This window comes from Phoxinus phoxinus (genome assembly GCF_949152265.1).
Source record: "Phoxinus phoxinus genome assembly, chromosome: 17".
In the NCBI taxonomy this organism is placed as follows: domain Eukaryota; kingdom Metazoa; phylum Chordata; class Actinopteri; order Cypriniformes; family Leuciscidae; genus Phoxinus; species Phoxinus phoxinus.
The window spans coordinates 19754891-19773228 of NC_136892.1; the positions used below are offsets into that span (position 1 = coordinate 19754891).

Below are 18338 nucleotides of genomic sequence, written 5' to 3' on the forward strand. Positions count from 1 at the left end.
TTGGCATTGCCAACTCTTTAGTACCACATTAATATGGAAAGAACCATCATAACAGAAATTCTTAAATGATCAATTTAAAAAAAATTAAAAAGCTATAATTTGATACCAAAAGCGCAGCATGATACTGTAAAAAAACTGACTACTGGTAAATGCTTGTTTATAAGAAAGTTTGGGAATTATTAACTCATTTATGTGTCCAGCACTGTCACATGACAAAAGAACGAAAGACTCGGATCAGACCCAAAGACTCGAGAGATGAACTAATCATTTCTCTTTCCAGTACAGAACTTAAAGGATGTTGCGCATGTGCGGTCAAAATGAACAAAGAATTTTATCAACCAACGCGAGTGCTTTGTGTAAAAAATCATAATCGCTGCGTTCACACTCTTGTCGTCTGCTCTCGCATTAACACAACACGTATGCGTTGAGGTGCTCTCGTGAACATGCGTTTGAGTTTAATATTTTGTATACTGTAATGATGTCTTCGCTACCTTACTGGGGCTTAAAAGTGATAGTTGCAAAAATCTCTCAGACTCATCAAAAAGCTCTTTATTATGTTCCGAAGATGAACAAAAGTCTTATAGGTTTGGAACGATATGAGGGCGAGTAATTAATGACAGAATTAAAATTTTTGGGTGAACTAACTCTTTAACACCAGGTGTAATGACTAATTAGAGTGACCATAATTTAATTCAATACAGCACTGCTTTAATGTAACTTTTTCATAATTTAACACTGTTGATGTTGTCACAGTGCATGCCCAACTGAACTTTATTTATTCTTTTAAGGTTGGAACTAACATGGTGCCTATCTGAAGTTCTGAACCGTAAGACAAGCCTGGATCCACATGACTGCTGCTTGGGGACAAAGAGAACTCGCAAGTTTTGATCATATTCAGTGTGGAAGCAGTTGAGCAGAAGACTTTATTTCAACCAATGGATGCGTTTCAAAAATGTTTTACATATATGACATAAACAATTTCAAGACCTCTGCACCCATTTGGTTGTTTTTGTAGCATTCAAACTTTAATATATTCAGAGTAGTTCCTTCAACACATTGCTGCCTCATTAAGAACTTTGATCATCATCATCATTAGGTCCTGTAGTCAACATATGTATTTGTAGTTTTATTACTTAAGGTATGTTTACAACAACACATCTATGCATTCAATGTACAGAATAAAGTTGTGATTAGGATTTAATGTTACTCATTTGTGTATTCTGTCCATATTTGTATAGGAATTTAATGTATAGTTCTTGTGCTGTATATATATATATATTATGTATGTTTTGAATGTGTTTGTACATATTTGCATAGGTTTTTAATTTATTATGCATGTTGTATGTACACTTGTATTTTGAATTTATGTACACAATATATTTACATTAAATGCTAGACTCCCCAATATATATAGTGTGTCATTTATAAATATATTTGTTGAAACATATGTATTTTTTTATACAAATAAACAATCTGTATTTGAAAACAATGGATTTTATTTATTAAAATAAGGTCATAAATAAAAAATAAATATTTAACTCAACTGTTGGGTTATTTTAACCCAACTGGTGTTTAACCCAATGCATTGGGTTAAAATAACCCACAGTTGGGAAGGTGCTATACTAACCCACAGTTGGGTTATTTGTTGGGTTATTTTTAACCCAACATTTTTAAGTGAGTAGGATACATTTATCCCAAATGTAAAGATCATAATTCCTAATGATTTTTCCATTATTTTCAGATGCTGTGCTGTGCGGTTTAACAAAAATAACATAATTTTAGACCTCGAATGATGATTGATTTAACCCTACAGTCTATGATTTAACCCCTTATATTGGCATCGCCATTACATATTTAAAACAGTAATATCCAATACTAAACCTAAACTAATCTTGACAAACTATATCATTTGAAAGCTTACAATCTCTAGTTTATGGGCCACTGCAAGCACATTGTTCAGAGGGGACAATGGCGGAGGTCGGGCCAACCATAGATATACATAATAAATGTCTTACGGCGGAGTCTCTAACGTCATCACCCGGTGGCCATCTTGTCACTTGTTATTATATGATATCTGGGGCCAATGCCTACTGATGTCCGCTGCCGCAGCGATGCCGGTCCTGTCATGAACATAATACAAGCGTGTAACACCATGCGGATGAAACCCGAAGGCAGCAGAAGTACTGGTGCCATTACGACCAACACATGTATTGCCAGGAACATCCAGGTTTATAAACACCGTATAGGCCATAGCAACATGCAAGGTGCATCATAGTCCACCTAAAATAGGTTTTCCGCAAAGGTTACTACCTGTGTGGGAGAAACCATAAATGATGACAGATTCCTTGTTTGTGCTTTACACCATAAATTTGTGCAACAGCACTGCGCATAGATATAACCATGAGGGTAACCATTCGCGCAGGAGGCGGCAGAGTGTCCGCCTGGCTGTAACAGCAGACTGCGAACGCCTAAACGAATGAATTAGGTTTTTCAGCTTACATAATGTTATGAATTAACAAATTAGGAGATAATGGCATTGAATAAATCAACAAAATAAAATACACATGTTGTAATAACTCTATAAAGTATGCTATAAATGAAAAATAAAAGGTTACATTAGATCAACAATTCCTTTGAAAGTACTTGACTCTTAAGTGTTCAATTAATACTAAATGTACACGTTCACAGTTTTTTCTCAGGGAGTTCGAATTGCAAAAAGGCTATTTCTTCATTCTCATGTTCCTTTCCACACTCCAAGAGACAAGCAAAATGTCCAGGCTCATACTCTACCAGATCTGAATATGCACTGGGACCATCATGTAAAATAAGTAAAGGTTCATCCGGCCACCCAGAGGAATCCAATGGGGATTTATTCAAGTAGAGACCAAGATCCACTCTCTTTTTTGGATTGGATGGATGAGAGTAGAGCAGCCATGTCTTTGGAGGATTACTCTGATCAAGAAAACTCAACACACTGCCTTGGCAACCTGTTTTAGTCTCTATTAGTTTATTTGAGGTTAAAACGTTGTCAAAATCCTCTCCAGAGTTGTAGCTTAGTGCCTCCGTTCTGTAGCCAAGGCGGGTTCTGGCATTGCAGTACAGAGTACTGGTACCTTTGTCATCTATGATCTCAGCCATCTGACACTCACATGACTCAACAGACATTTGTTTTCCCGCTTTCCATGTGGTTCCTTTATCATCGCTGTAGAATGCTAAAGCATAAGGTGTGAAACAGCAAAATGATAAGCAGCAGCATGATGTGCAATCAGGTTTGCCAGTGTATCGATAGGCATAGGCCGGGATAATCAGTCTCCCGCTCTTCATTTGAATACCATGTCCTGGTCCAACAGCAAAGGGGGCCCAGTCCTTCACCTGCTCACCAATTACATCTGCTGTCAAGTCTGTAGTTTGGCTCCAGGTTTTGCCAGCATCCTTACTGGTTACATAACAAAGTCGTCCTTGGCTCTTATTTGACCGTATTTGTTCGTATTCAGAGACCCCATTGGGAACACACACAAAAAACAGAAAGAGGGTCTTGGAATCTCTCTCATAGACTGGACATGGATTCATGCTGCGGTGGTTTGGTAGACAAGCTGAAGTGAGCAACTGATGACCATTGACCCACTGAAATAAAAAAAGCATCATGACTGTTTTCATGCAGGTTGTATAAAGTATCTATGAAATAGCAAAGTTATTAAAAAAATAATTTTGTAACCTCAACTTCTTTAATCTTCTTGCCATCAATCCATGTTCCTCTTCTCATCACAAGCACTTCTGCACTCGTGTCACTTAATGTTTTTCTCTTTTCAGCAAAGGCAAGGAAGGTTTGATCGTCATTGAGATACACGAGAGCAGGAATTCTGTATGTCACTTGTTTTTTACAACAGCAACACCAACTTTGAGGCGGTTCCTGTTTGTATATTGTTGTTGTGTTTATGTTTTTAAGACCATCTAAATTGCTTCTTGATGGTGTCTTGTTACCCATTGTTAAAGTTTAGCTCTAGAAAAAGAATAAACAGCATATCAGGAACAAGACAGTAGTCAGAAAAGGGTTTGAATACTTATTGAAGTAGAAATCTAACAATCATATCTTAAGAAATCATATAGTTTGTTGTGTTTATTTTTAATAAATTAAACACTTTTGCAACTTGTCTTATGGAAGAGAGATCTCTCGACAACTTTGCTTTTCTATAGGCAAGAATATTATACTCAAGAGAGTGACATATTTTATTTAGAAAAAATAGAAGTGATTTTTAACTGTTCATGTTATGATTCTTTATTAAACTGTTACTCGTGATTATGGATGAAATATTATTCTTTCTCATTTATTATTTGATCATCTGCTGCTAAGAAATAAAAATGGATTTTATCATCTGACTGTATCCCCTCGCATCGCTTAAGCAATGTAGTTTTTTTTAGTAAATATCTTTTTGATTTGCAAAAAAAAAAAAGGTCACGTTTCTTGTTTTTGCTTTGTCATTATGAGGATATATACAATATATACATAATAGTTTCATAAAACTTCTGCTGCCACATTTTCCTTGCTCCTTCCAAAATGCCACAAAAACAGTCAAGAGAGACTCAAATGAAAACGTCATACCTTCCTTCACTGGTCAAAGTATGCAGGAATCATATAACACTGTCTCACAAAACAATGAATCCAATCACTGTACAGACAAAAGTAACACAAGAAGGTTTTTGCACTTTAACCTGCAAATTCAATTATGCCTATTTTTTATTTTATGCATTTTTTACAGATGTTTTATTATTACTATTGTTATTATTATCATCTGATTTATACTTAAAATTCAGTAAATGACAATATTTTTGTTTACCATAACCTATATGGGGAACTTTCATTGTTTCTGTCCCCATTAAGAAGCAATACTCACAGAAAGCAGCAAATGATTCTCACAGCAGGTTTGTCACCACAGACACTACAGGAGCCTCTCATCCAAAACATCCTGTATTTATAATATCCTCTATCAACACAGGAAATTGCAGAAGGTTAAACATTAAACATCAGGATAAGCCTTAACAGTTAGCATGTGGTTATATATTTATAATTATATAATTATTGATTAGGCTAACTACACACATAAAACAAAGGTTATTTATTGCTATCCATGAAGAACATCCATGGAACCTTTCTATTGCACAAAAATATTTATTCTTTTTCATTTATTTTTTTCTTTTCATATTTCTCACCATACTGGGACAAGTGATTCATAGTCAACAACAAATATGGAAAACCTAGAAAAGTATGTACATATTTAAAGTACATTCCTGACATTTTTTTTCTCAACTAATCTTTTGCTTAATCTTTTTTACTTTTACTCAGTATTTTCTAAGAAATATCTCACCTTTCAGTGCTGAGAAAGGGGAGAAGTTTCTTTGAAACCTGTTATGATTTAGGGTGTTGCAAAAGACATGCAACATGTTTATCTCTCTCGCTCTGAAGGGTGTGATCATGTTCTTGCTTTTTAACATCAGGGCATTAGTCTTTTGAGAAATACTCTGGAATGTGAAGTATGTGTTTTATTTCTAGAAATGGTAGGATAAAGACTGCAATGCAAAATAGAGATAAAATGCATTAGGTCTCCTGTTTGACACAATCTTAAATGGCTGTGTTGGATAAAAAAAAAAGAAAGAAGTTTTTTATATAACTTATCTATTACATTCAATTATCTAGCACATGTCATATGGCTATCGTTGGTCAAAAATCTGGTGATCTTCCAAGTTACCGCCCATCCATTGTGATTTGAACTCTCAGACGGATCCATTATGTTTACTGAACTGGGTAGGCAAATCATTGACAGATGAGAATATATTTTATCACCAAGAGCTAAAGGAGTTTAAGACTTAATTTTTCACTGTGTAATGAGCTTTTAATGGCAACATTTGGTGTAGAAGAATTATTAAATAACTTAAGAACCAACACTTGTCAAAAGCATGTTACATGCAAGAACTATAAATGCTGGGGTAACTTAGCTCATTAACATTATCTCTCATGTCAAAAAGGATTTATGGTCTCTCCACCCCTTATGTTGACAGTCACACATCAGCACACATTTATCAAATCACTGGGCCCTTATCATTACTAAGCACTCAAATAAAAGTAACAGTAAGTGAAAAGTATAAGGTGTGATACAGCAGAAGCAACAGAATGTTGCTAATAGTTTTTTTATAAGATATTCAGTGATTTCAAGAGTCTATAGCTCTACAGACTGCAGACTACAGACACATTTTACATTGGGATCATAATGAATGCTCAATTGTGACAGATTTCAACCAGAGGCATTGAAGGGTTGCATTCACTTTAATATTTCTAGAAGTTTGCATGTTCACATTAATGCTGTCCAAGATATAGGGCTCGAGATGCAACTCAAGCACTAAAGGACTACTTAAGTTTGTGAAGTTTGTAACAAGTGAACAGAGAGTTTTTTTTTACGTTTTTGAACATTTCAATGTTTCCACGAAGGCTACATTTATTAAATCTAAAAATACAGTAAAAACAAAAACTGCAATACTGTGAAATATTATTGCAATCAAAAAATTTAATTTTTTTATGTGGCAAATCGGAATTTTTAGCATCATTACTCATTCTAATATGCAGATTTGGTGCTCAAGTAATATTTCTTATTATTATCAAGGTTGAAGACAGCTGTGCTGCTTACATTTTGCGTAAATATGATATTAAGAGTTTCTTTGATGAATAGGGAACAGCAAGATCTAACCAACAGCATTTATTTACATTTACATTATTATTATTTTTTTTAATGGATTAAGTATTAATTTCTAAAATCAACAATCTTACTGAACCCAAACTTTTAAACAGTTTTGTATAAGATCTTCATATTTTGAAGATCTAAAAATGTCTAATTTCAGTTTTTGGAATACATGTCCATTATTTTAATCATTTACTATCTAAAAGAAAATGTTGACTTGTTTTGCTGTCTCATTCAGCACCTTTGGCCTGGATGATATCACCGAGTTTAAAAAGGGCAAACGCTATGCCTTCAACATAACTTATCTCTCCACATTCCATGAGACAGGCAACGTGTTTTCCATCCCCACACTGAGCCAGATCTGAGTATCCACTTGGACCTATATGGATGATCAATTTATGATCCTCCCATCCAGAGGCATCCAAAGGGGTTTTATTCAAATAGACGCCAAGGCACGTTCTCTTGCTTGGATTGGTTGGATGGCAATAGAGTAGCCATGTGTTTTCAGGAGCTTGATCAGGAGCAAAACTCAACACACTACCTTGGCAACCATGTTCAGTCTCTGTCAGCTTATGTTCAGATGAAAGTTTGTCAAAATGTTCTCCATCACTCTTACTTAGAGCCTCGACTCTATGGCCGGATGTACTTCGAGCATTGCAGTACAGTGTACTGTTACCTTTGTCGTCTATGATCTCAGCCATCTGACACTCACAAGACTCACCATCCATAAGTTTTCCTACATGCCAAGTGCTTCCTTTATTATCACTGTAGAATGCAAATGCACGCGATGTGGGCTTACAGTTGAGTGGGTGGCAAGGATACACATAGGCCGGGATAATCAGTCTCCCGCTCTTCATTTGAATACCATGTCCTGGTCCAACAGCAAAGGTGGCCCAGTCCTTCACCTGCTCACCAATTACATCTGCTGTCAAGTCTGTAATATGGCTCCAGGTCTTGCCAGTGTCCTTACTGGTTATGTAACAAAGTTGTGCCTGATTCTCATTTTTATGTATTTGTTTGTGTTCAGAGACCCCAACAGGAACAGTGATGAAAAACAAAAAGAGGGTCTTGGAATCTCTCTCATAGACCGGACATGGATTCATGCTGCGGCGGTTTGGTTGACAAGCTGAAGTGAGCAACTCATGACCACTATTCCACTGAAAAAAAACGAAAAACAAAACATAAAATAATAATAATAATAAACATTGTGATAGTGTTTATGTCTTATTAAAAATCTTGAATTAAAATAAAACGTTTATGCTTATTATATGCTACTCACAAATAAATGGACATGAAATATTGAAATTATCTGATAATTTTACTTTTAGACTACAGGCCTAATATTAATACTGAAATTCCAGAGAACTGTGTAATAATGTACAAGACTGACTAAATATTAATGTAAAGTCTCACCTCAACTACTTCATCTTGCCATATTCCTTTTCTCATCACAAGGACATCTGCATCTGTGTCGTCAGCAGTTTTTCTCTTTTCAGCAAAAGCAAGGAAGGTTTGATTGTCACTGATATAGATGAGAGCTGGAATTCTGTACGTCACCTGCTTTCTTTCAGAGTTTTGATTCTCCTGTTTGAATAATGTTGTTAGATGAAAGGGTTTTGATTTGCTTCCTGGTTGTGTTTTGTCCATTATTACATTCAAATCCTAGAAATAGAATAAGCAGTTTTATATTAGACGTGGTGAAGTCTTATAGAGGGCTTGTTTAAGCTACATTTATGAAAGAGTAGCCTACTGCATAGAATATTTTTTTTGCTGTAGCCTATATTACCCTGTATATCCCCGTATAGAGATAATGCATTGTGTGGTTTTTTTGGAGTTGGAGAGTGTGTATTTCCCTTACTTCTATAAAATTACAAGCAGTCATAAAGCTAACCATACCACGAAGCAGGAGCATGACAAATAATGCAAGTAAATAATAACATAACAACAACATGAAAACAAACGTGACAGTTCGACGCTTGCCGCCTTGAGAGTTACTTTTAGCCAAACTTGTTCCCGTTGTTTTTCAGTGACTAGCCTACTAGCTGTAGCTGCCTTATAACGCGTACAGCAGTACTGAAGCGTATAAATAGCAACGTGAAACAAGTTAATATGATACAGTATAAATGAACGACGACATACTCACAGAATGTTCTTTTCGGCTACAAAAAGGAAAGTGAGCTTCCACTAGAAACCAAACTTGATCTTCCACGCGCTGGGTATTTTATTTTTTATTTGTTTACTGCGACAGCAAGACGAGTAATATAGTATTTAGTCACTCATATCTGTGAGTTTACGTGTTTATTACTTTTTTACGGTCTATGATTTCTACAAATAGGCTCTCCAGTTTTCAGTTTACTGTACAACAGCATGGTAACAGGGCTGACAACTTAAGATCGCCCCCTACAGACATAACAAAATATAATATAACTGTAAAATGAGACACTTTCTCGAAGAGTTCACATCCTGAAATGATACTGAATAACGCACACGCTGGGAGAAAACTTACAATCGTTTTAATGTATTAGTACAATATAATGCACACGCTGGGAGAATTACAATCGTTTTAATGTATTAGTACAATATAATGTCCACCTTATAATTGTAGGCTACTATTTGGCTGCAGATTATATCTAACGCAATCAGTCAATTTTGATTAAAATGACCACACTAAAATTATCCATATCATTCCAAAAGTTTCAGAGACTCTAAAACAGTTACAAGTACTTTAAATTAAAACACTAGTTTATTTGACCTAAACCAGATGGTTGAAATTGTGTGGCAATTACAGACGCAACACACATATTAGGCTACAATAAAATTAAAAGAAAGAAAGTAAACACTACACCAAAATTAGCATGTTAAAGTGACGCGCTAAAGTAACTTTTACACCCCAAGCCATAGCAGGTGGTATTGTTGAAATATCTTCATTTTTGAAAATGTTATACATTTTTATTTTTTTTACATTCAACCAACCAAGTGAATCAATTAAAAAAGGTCTACACACATAAAAATCAAGCAGACTAGAACGGCATCATTCGTTATAGATTCAGTAAAAATAAACATAAAAGTGCTTTAAGCAGCTATACCTGTCAAATGGCATTTTTAAAAATCAGTATACATGTATATGCAAGTATATAATTAACCTATGTTTTTATTTTCCAATCAGTATTTTAGCATGCACAGTTTGACACTTTATTTTAGTAAATGCCCTCAAAAGATATTTGACATACAAATGAGCAGTGACTACATTCAATCCTAAAGTCAATGTATATAACAGGCATTTGTCTTACAATAAATAAATCCAGCTTTACATTATTAAGCCAGCCAGTACCAATAAAGGCATAATTAAATTATCACAATAAACAGCTTAGTTTTTTTTTATATCATGACGGTTTCATGATTTCAAGAGCTGCTAGGATTCACCTCCGATAAATTTATCTGAATTCACATTTTTTTTATCCCGCAGAAAGATGTAAATCTAACCCAGAAGCAAATGTTAATAGATCCCACCAGAAGCCCTAATGAATTTCATTTGCTCTTTTATAATTTCAAGTGCACAATACATCGCTGAGCTTGAATTCCACAAAGGCTATCTCCTCAATCTCACTTTTCTCTCCACACTCCATGAGGCAGGCAAATCGCTCCTCACACTGCGTCAAGTCTGAGTATCCACTGGGACCATTACGGATGATCCATGGACAGCCCCAACCGGAAGAATTCAAGGGTGATTTATTCAAGTAAACTCCAAGATCCTTCCTTTTCTTTTTATTAGTTGGATGGGAGTAGAGTAACCAAGTTTTTGTGTCTGACTGTGTCAAGCAATCACTTGGTTTCTGCTCCCCTTCCTCCGATGGCTCGGGCACGGGGAAGCTCAACACGCTACCCTGGCAGCCGTGATGGGGCTCCACTAGTTTCTTTGCAACGTGAGGGTTGTCGAAATCTGCTCCGCTGCTTTTACTTAAAGCCTCTACTCTGTGGCCACATGTACTACGGGCATTGCAGTACAAAAGACTCCGATCAGCATAGTCTATTATCTCAGCCATCTCACATTCACAGGATTTCATTTGAATTTTCTCCCCCATCTGCCAGGTGATGCCACAATTGTCACTATAGAATGATAAAGCATGAGGCCTGACTTTGAGTGGGAAATGAAATGGAAAACACCTACAGTGTATGTAATAAACATAAGCTGGAATGATTAGTCTTCCGCTTTTCATCTGAATCCCATGTCCCGGTCCTACTGCAAAAGTAGCCCAGTTGCAAATCTCATCTCCAATAACGCTATTTGATAAATCTGTTAACTTGCTCCAGCTCTGGCCATAGTCTGTACTAGTGATGTAACACAGCCGGGCTTGGTTCCTACCCGTAGCAATCTGGTGATACTCTGTGGTATTGCCCAATATGCAGACAAAAAACAGATAGATGGTTTTGGATTTCCTCTCATAGACTGGACAAGGATTCATAGTGCGATGATCCGGCAAACAGGCAGAGGAGAGTGTTTGAACAGGAGACCACTGCACACAATGACAATTCATTAAATTGCATATAAATATTGAATTATGAAATCATACATTATTGTTCAAAAGCTTAGGGTTGGTAAGATTTTTAAAAAATGTTTTTAAAAGAAGTCTCTGATGCTCACCGAGGAGGCTGCATTTATTTGATCAAAATGCAGTAAGAAATATTATTACATTTTAACATTTAAATGTAATTTATTCCTGTGATGGCAAAGCTGAATTTTCAGCAGACTTCAGTCACTCATTCAGTGATCCTCATTCTAATATTCTGATTTAGTGCTCAATAAACATTTCTTATTATTAATATTGAAAACAGTTACTATTTTTGTGGGAATTTTTTTTTTTTTCAAAAGAAAAAAAAAGTTCAAAAGAACAGCATTTATTTTGAAATAAAATCTCTTTAAAAATGTAAAAGCCTTTACTGTCACTTTTGATCAAATGTGTCCTGACTAAAAGTAATTTCTTATTTACCACCCGCCAACAACAAAAATCGTATTGACCCCAAACTTTTTAACAGTAGAGTTAGTATATTATTAATTATGAATACATTTAAATATAGTGTACAGAAATATTTTAATTACTTGAAGAGATCCATTTAGCAGTAATCCCCTCTTCATGACCAACACTTTTGCGTCACTGTCACGTGGAGAGCTGCGCTCTTCAGCAAAAGCAAGGAAAGTCTGACCATCGCTGATGTAAATCAGAGCAGGAATTCTGTATGTTTTACCATCCCTCTGCTGGAATAATGCTGTTCGTGCAGGTAGAGCTAGCTGGAGTTCTTCTTCTGGGTAGCTTTTTGACGCCATGCTGTCAATCATTCCTAGAAAGAAAAAAAGTAGGCAAACATAGACGTAAATGACACGTTGTAATGCAGTAGAGTAGACTTTAAACTTTTGGAGTGTTCATGCACATATCTAGACACTTCTTCGTTTTGAGAAAATACTGGTCCTGCTTAATTAATATAAACATAAATCATTTAAGTCGACTGGAGCAGTCGACGTCCTGAAGGGGACATATTTAGATTCAATGGTCATTACATATGCATTGTTCAATCAAACGACACGACCACAAACCTTTTTTTAAATGAAAATATTAAATACAGTCTGCACAGTTCACCTTCCGTGCATTGCATTTAATTCAATCCGTGTGTGAGTGAGGCATAGACAGCTTCCTCCAGCTGGGAAAGAGGAAACGAAATACACGCTGTGCATTGTGGGACATGTAGTTCCGAACCAACACTCACGGTGTAACTTGTTTAATTCACTTGTTCCAACTTTTTGTTCTATTCATTTAAGATTTTACAAATGTATTCATAGAGTTAAAATCGCAACGATGTCAGGAAACGCTGCAAAATTACTAAATTTCCCATATCGCTTAACTACGGTTGCTAAGAAACAGACTTCATGTATTGTTTATTCGAGAGAAGAAGGGTCACAGCGGTTCCGAGTTAATGTAAATTCGGCTACGTTTCCAGACTTACTAAATAGTACTTAATCTTAATGTTTCTGGTTAACGGCTTGGTTGGTCTTTATTTTGCTGTGTAACGTTAATGGTTCACGATCACATTATTGTTATCTAGGAGATAACAGCTCACTAAAGGAGATGACAGGACTGGGGATTTTCAAATTTGAAAATGGAGAAAGTTACCCATCGAATTGCTTCCCAACAAGGTCATATTTTCATCCAAGAAACGAAGGTGATTATTATTCCTGTGATAAAGCTGAATTCTCAGCAATGTTACTCCAGTTTTTAGTGTCAAATAATCCTGACAATGCTGATTTGTTGCTCAATAAACATTTCTCATTATTATCAATGTCAGTATTATCAAGACAGCTTAATAGCTTTAATTTTTTACATGATTTTATTTGATTCTTTAAGGAATAGAAAGTTCAAAAGAACATCATTTATTTTAAATTGAAATTATTTTAACAATGTGAAAGTATTTACTGTCATTTTTAATCCATTTAATGCACCCTTGCTAAATAAAAGTATTAATTTCTTTAAAAAAAAAATCTTATGGACTATGGTGCAAACATGCCTCTGAATTTTTAACATTTAAAATAAATAGTTGCATTTATTAAACAGTGCGCTGTGGTATTATTTATTTTTTAAAGGGGCAGGACACTGGCTCGTAGCACACAGAAATACATTGGAAGAGGGAATATCAAAAAGGAAAAACGTTTCAGGATCATGTTTCAAAGTGCACTCTGGGAAACATGAAAAGGGAAGACCAGAGAGTGCAAGCGGCACTTTAGATGCTCAACTTTTGGTAAGAATGCTTTCACATTAGTAACTGGGTCTGCTATTAATTCTTTCATTCATTGGTATCACATGTGACTCTGATGTTCAATATCTCTCACTAACACACACTTCCACTAAACTTCAGATTACACTGCATTGTGTGGATAAGCCCTCCGACCTCTGTTCTGTTAACATCAGTGGCCAGCATTTGCAAATGGTAAGCTCTGTATAAAACACATTATTTAAAGTTCATAGTTGAGTGGTTCTTTACCAGGGGGACTCAGAAAACAAGCTTTAATATAAGCTAAAACAACTTACATTCTAGAGATAATAACTTATTGAGATTATGATCTTTTATTGTGGACAGTGGGGGGCCTTGGAGTCAAAATGTTTAAGAACCAATGGTTTAAGCAATCAGCCATTACATCACAAAATTATTTTTCTTTTTTTGAAACAGGTCAAACTTGAGGGTTTGGAAAAGTTTGATCACATTACTTACATAAATGCCTCTGATAACCATTTAACTTTAGGTAATCAAATTTTTTTTTTTATATTCCTTTGATATTTCTAGTGTAACAACAAGTGTAAAGTGTGTGTGTGTGTGTGTGTGTGCTTCCCTAGAGCCTTTTGACAGGTTTCCTGCACTAAGGGAATTGGAACTATCACTGAACAGTCTCCATAATTTTGAGATTCATGCTGAAGAATTCCAGAGATTGGAGGCGAGTTTGCTTAAATACTGGGTTGTGTTTGTATTCTGCTCTTAAACGATTAAAGCAGATGTGAATATTGTGATGATCTAAAAAGCTTGACATTATTACTTTGTTTCAGGTTTTGGATTTATCTTTCAATTACATATCAGGAGAAAGTATATTAAATCTAGGCCTGTTAGCACGACTGAAGGTGCTCCATCTAACTGGAAACCAACTGCAGATGCTTCCACTTAATATGGCTGGACCTTATACCTGCCCTGGAGAAAAGTAAAAGAGACTTTAAAATCTCTTTTAAAGACTTTATCTAAGTAGCATATGTGCTTAGAAATGCTATGCTTACCCTTTATTTGAAAAGTATGGAACATTAAGTCACAAGTGACTTTTTGCCTAAAGTTTTGTAAAAGAACTACACAAGAAGATTCGGGGCAGTTTTGAATGTTTGAAATGACCTTAGAACATTTTTCCCTTTTCTTAGAAGCACTCAACAGGGTTCCTTGCTATTTCAAAAACTTGAAGTATTGATGCTTGATGAGAACAAATTATCATCTCCAGGAGTGTTTATAAGTCTTGCTAACTTACAAAGGTTAGTAAGCTTTTTCTAGAGAAATATGTGGCAATTAAGTTTCTGGAGTGTTCAAAATTAATTTCATGCAACAAGACAGATGATTTGACAAGTCCTGGTCAGGTCAAGTCCATGTGGGAGGTGCTTTGGATATGTAGTGGAATCTTTATCATATGTATAAGAACATTTGAGTTTTTAATCTACATTTATCTATGTAATAATTAGCCAAAATAGCAATATTATTTAGCACAAAATCTCTATTACAAGAATACAAATTTAAACAAATCCTAATTTTCTAAACAAAATGTGCACTCATTACAAACAGTTATTAGTAACATTAGGTAGCCTATCAAATCAGTCTCAGTTTATTTAATTCTTCTTGGTGGAGACTGACCCCTTGAGGCACAGCCTTTAAGAGTTTTAAACCACACAATGCTGTAGCCCAAGGAAATGACCCGTGTTGTAAACATGAATGTGTATAAGTGATTAGAGGGCTCTGTTTTGTTTTTAAATGTATAATTTATAAACGTATTAACTAATAAATAAGGAAACTGCAAAAGTATGATGGTTACATTTGACATTTTATTGTTTAGGAACCATTTAAGTGATTATCACATTCTCTCTTAAACTCGTTTTATCTTACTTTTTGTGCATTTAGGCTTTGTCATCTAAACTTACAAGGAAATTGTATCTCAGGAGTCCCATTCTTGGAACAAATGGCAACATTACAAGATAACCAGACGGGCATTATGCCACAGAGCATCGGACAGAGCGCCAGCCTGACGAATGACAAGAGGATAAAGTGTATAATGAGTGTATATTTAATAATAATAATAAATCATTTTAGGTTGGAGAACAAATTGTTTATCTGTTCATTTTTTCCCCTTTCTTTGCCAAATAGTCTCTGAAATCGCCATGAGCCAGCAAAACCCAGAAAAAACATTGGAAGTAGGATTGGAAGTATATATAAGTCAAATCCATTTTTTTCTCAATATTATCATTGATATTCATCAGCATTTTATAATGTAACTTGTATATGCAATAGGAGGACAAAGCATGTCTTGAAATACATTCTGGTCCCTTAAAATACTGTGATGATCAGAGAAAGGAGGATGGATGCTCTGTGGATCTCTGTCTACCTTTTCAGGAACTTCGTCATCTGAATTTGGCCAACAATGAGGTCTGTGTATTTGTATCTGTGTCTTTGATTTTTTACAAACATAGACCGCTGAATTAAGTCATTGACAGCCAATTTTTCCCTCTAGATAGCTGAGGAAGAGGCATTGTTGCCTGTGGCATTGTTTCCAAAGCTCAATGAGCTTGTTATTCACTCAAACCCCTTGACAACACAGAGAAGTGGTAAGCTCACACATCCTCAGGCAGGCTCATTGCTAGGGCATTAAATGAACTAAATCTGTGTTTTTCAATACAGGCGACCCACCAATGCTGACCTGTTTTCTTCAAGACAAGCTGGGTATTAAGATAACGCGCAAAAAGACAACGGATTGCATTAAGCGGCATATTAAACTCCCTGTCAATCCTAAAAGAAAGGTGTCACAAATTTAGAAGTTTGGATTTAGCACTTAATGTTTTCGAAGTCTTTTCTGAAGCAGTTTACCTTCAACTTACATTTTCAGGTGAGAACTACGATTCCAAACATACCAAAATGTCCTTCGATCATGGAAAATCAGCATGCTACAGAAACACTCTGCCCAAAGAAATATACCGGAGAAGATAGTCCTCAACCCTCAGAGTATGGGCTAATGCATGCATTTGGCTTATCGTCTCAAACGAGCATTGAAGACGAGGAAGACATTGCCATGGGCCAGGAGCATTTAGACTTGGCAAGTGCAGACATATCCTTTGAGGCGAATCAAAATGCAGAGCCGTTCTTTGTGACAGAGGTAAAAAAAAAAATTGTACCTAAATCTACATTGCAAGACTTGTATGATATGCATGTTAGAAAACTTTTTTGTTTTGTTTTGTTTTCCAGATTTATGGCCTAAATCAATCTGAATACCAAGAAGAGCTGGATGATCCAAAGCAAAGCAGCCTGGAAATGAAAGCCAGTAAAGCATGTCCAGAAAAACTGATTGGTTACGAAATCTTACTTGATGACACATCTGAGCCAGAAATGCCTGAGATTTCTGGTAAGAATTTTCCTGAACTCTTTGTTTGACCCGTTTGCTTTGTTTGACTCAGTGCCGTTTTGCTTGTTCGTGTTGTCATCGATTTCTCTCGACGCAGGAATTCAACATGCCGTAAGCGTTTTGGAGCACACGCTCAAGAACCTGCTTGTGTATAGAGATTCTAAAGCAAATCTGGACCTTCCTCAGAAGCCTTACGCCGAAAGAGAGAAAAGGGTCAGTGGTCATTCATCTGCTCTATACGGTGCAGACAGCATCAACACCGAATAAGATATTAATGCCATTATTGAATCCTGGGTCATCTGTTATGAATAACACAGCAGGAACATTCTTTTCACAGATTAGAAATCTGCCACCTTTGAGACCAAAGAAGTCAAAGGGAGAAAAAGTTGAAGAACTTCTCTCCCAAATTAAGGAGACGAAAACAATAAGCAAAGTTCCCTTAGGTAACCGATGCTTCCTTTGTCATTTTATGGCAGGCTTTTAAATGTCACTTATTTATTAAAATGACAAAACCGAGATGGAACCCAGCGTATAAGCAAGTCAAGCTATTTCAGTAGTAGCAGCATATAAATGTTATCATCAACTTGCAGGTCAACTATCAAGAACACTACTGAGATGTTATAGTGATGGTGCGGCACTGTTTACTTTGAAATGCTCTATTTGGCTCTGCAGCTGTTCCTCTATTATTTCAACACTTAACAGATTGCTAGTGTGTTGGACTGTGCTGCATACATGAACTTCAGTGCAATGATTGTGGATATGCCATCTAGGGAACCTCCAGACTACTGTTAATATTAATAAATTGATGTTCATTGCAGCATTGCTCATAGAACGATATTAAAGGAAATTTTATATATTGTCTATGCAGATAATGTACTCAAAGGAGGGAATGATATTTGTAAGAGAGAATATGAAGAAGCACTAACTCTGCTGAAGGACATGAAAAGGAAGTACAGGACGGCCCATTTGAAAAGAGTGGAACAAGCCGCACAGATTGAGACTGAGAAGACGTGTAATCTAAATTAACAGGTGCTTTACTTTCTGCTTTTACTTGAGACTGCAACAAATCACTATTAAGATATTGGAGAGATGGCGACAAAATGTGATCTTTTGTATTGAATACAAATAAACATGTCTTTGCTGTTAGAAATATAAAGTTTAGGTTAAATTTGTTTTCATCGTGTGCTGAAATGTACATTTCTAGAGGCATTTGTTTTACCTCATATTCTTCTCTGACATAAACAGTATATTCTCTTATAGAGGGATTGCCTCAAAAATCCTTTTTCATATCAAGATTTGGTCACCCTTTTATAACTTTAACTTTTTTTTCTTTCTTTTTTTAAATATGGCAAGAGTTGGGCTGTTATGTCTTTTGAGTGTTTTGACACAATAAAATAAATGATTGGTAATTTGCAGAAAGTATACTTTTT

General features: G+C 35.7%; 4 protein-coding genes across 13 annotated transcripts; 1 reads left to right on the forward strand and 3 right to left on the reverse strand.

Moving 5' to 3' along the window:
• Window positions 1-2558: 2558 nt before the first annotated feature.
• Window positions 2559-4988, reverse strand: LOC306985074 (sialidase-3-like). Its single transcript, XM_079586968.1, has 4 exons — window positions 4893-4988; window positions 4601-4667; window positions 3716-4000; window positions 2559-3624 (listed from the first exon to the last, which is right to left on the reverse strand). The coding sequence occupies exons 3-4, from the start codon at window positions 3983-3985 to the stop codon at window positions 2683-2685; spliced, it is 1212 nt and encodes a 403-aa protein (XP_079443094.1). The 5' UTR covers window positions 3986-4000; window positions 4601-4667; window positions 4893-4988; the 3' UTR covers window positions 2559-2682.
• A 1320-nt stretch (window positions 4989-6308) lies between these two features.
• LOC306985075 (sialidase-3-like) lies at window positions 6309-9138 on the reverse strand. Of its 2 annotated transcripts, none has more exons than XM_079586969.1 (3): window positions 8872-9138; window positions 8142-8390; window positions 6309-7885 (listed from the first exon to the last, which is right to left on the reverse strand). In XM_079586969.1, exons 2-3 carry the CDS (start codon window positions 8373-8375, stop codon window positions 6959-6961), a joined length of 1161 nt encoding a protein of 386 aa, XP_079443095.1. In that variant the 5' UTR covers window positions 8376-8390; window positions 8872-9138; the 3' UTR covers window positions 6309-6958. The 2 variants fall into 2 exon arrangements, with proteins under 2 accessions (XP_079443095.1, XP_079443096.1); XM_079586970.1 differs by having other exon boundaries at window positions 8142-8312; window positions 8872-9123.
• On the reverse strand, window positions 9013-12504 carry neu3.1 (sialidase 3 (membrane sialidase), tandem duplicate 1). Of its 2 annotated transcripts, none has more exons than XM_079586967.1 (3): window positions 12319-12479; window positions 11827-12065; window positions 9013-11242 (listed from the first exon to the last, which is right to left on the reverse strand). In XM_079586967.1, exons 2-3 carry the CDS (start codon window positions 12061-12063, stop codon window positions 10277-10279), a joined length of 1203 nt encoding a protein of 400 aa, XP_079443093.1. In that variant the 5' UTR covers window positions 12064-12065; window positions 12319-12479; the 3' UTR covers window positions 9013-10276. The 2 variants fall into 2 exon arrangements, with proteins under 2 accessions (XP_079443093.1, XP_079443092.1); XM_079586966.1 differs by having other exon boundaries at window positions 9227-11242; window positions 12362-12504.
• Window positions 11899-18337, forward strand: xrra1 (X-ray radiation resistance associated 1). 8 transcript variants are annotated; one of them, XM_079586962.1, is made up of 18 exons: window positions 11917-12005; window positions 12825-12941; window positions 13360-13514; window positions 13632-13703; window positions 13944-14016; window positions 14108-14205; window positions 14315-14463; window positions 14672-14779; window positions 15417-15562; window positions 15660-15706; window positions 15804-15938; window positions 16024-16117; window positions 16191-16309; window positions 16396-16662; window positions 16752-16908; window positions 17006-17121; window positions 17246-17351; window positions 17777-18337. In XM_079586962.1, the coding sequence occupies exons 2-18, from the start codon at window positions 12848-12850 to the stop codon at window positions 17932-17934; spliced, it is 2094 nt and encodes a 697-aa protein (XP_079443088.1). In that variant the 5' UTR covers window positions 11917-12005; window positions 12825-12847; the 3' UTR covers window positions 17935-18337. The 8 variants fall into 8 exon arrangements, with proteins under 8 accessions (XP_079443091.1, XP_079443088.1, XP_079443085.1 ...); XM_079586959.1 differs by having other exon boundaries at window positions 11938-12005; window positions 15660-15718; window positions 17777-18315; XM_079586964.1 differs by lacking the exon at window positions 11917-12005 and adding an exon at window positions 12405-12491 and having other exon boundaries at window positions 17777-18322.
• The last annotated feature ends 1 nt before the right edge of the window (window position 18338 follows it).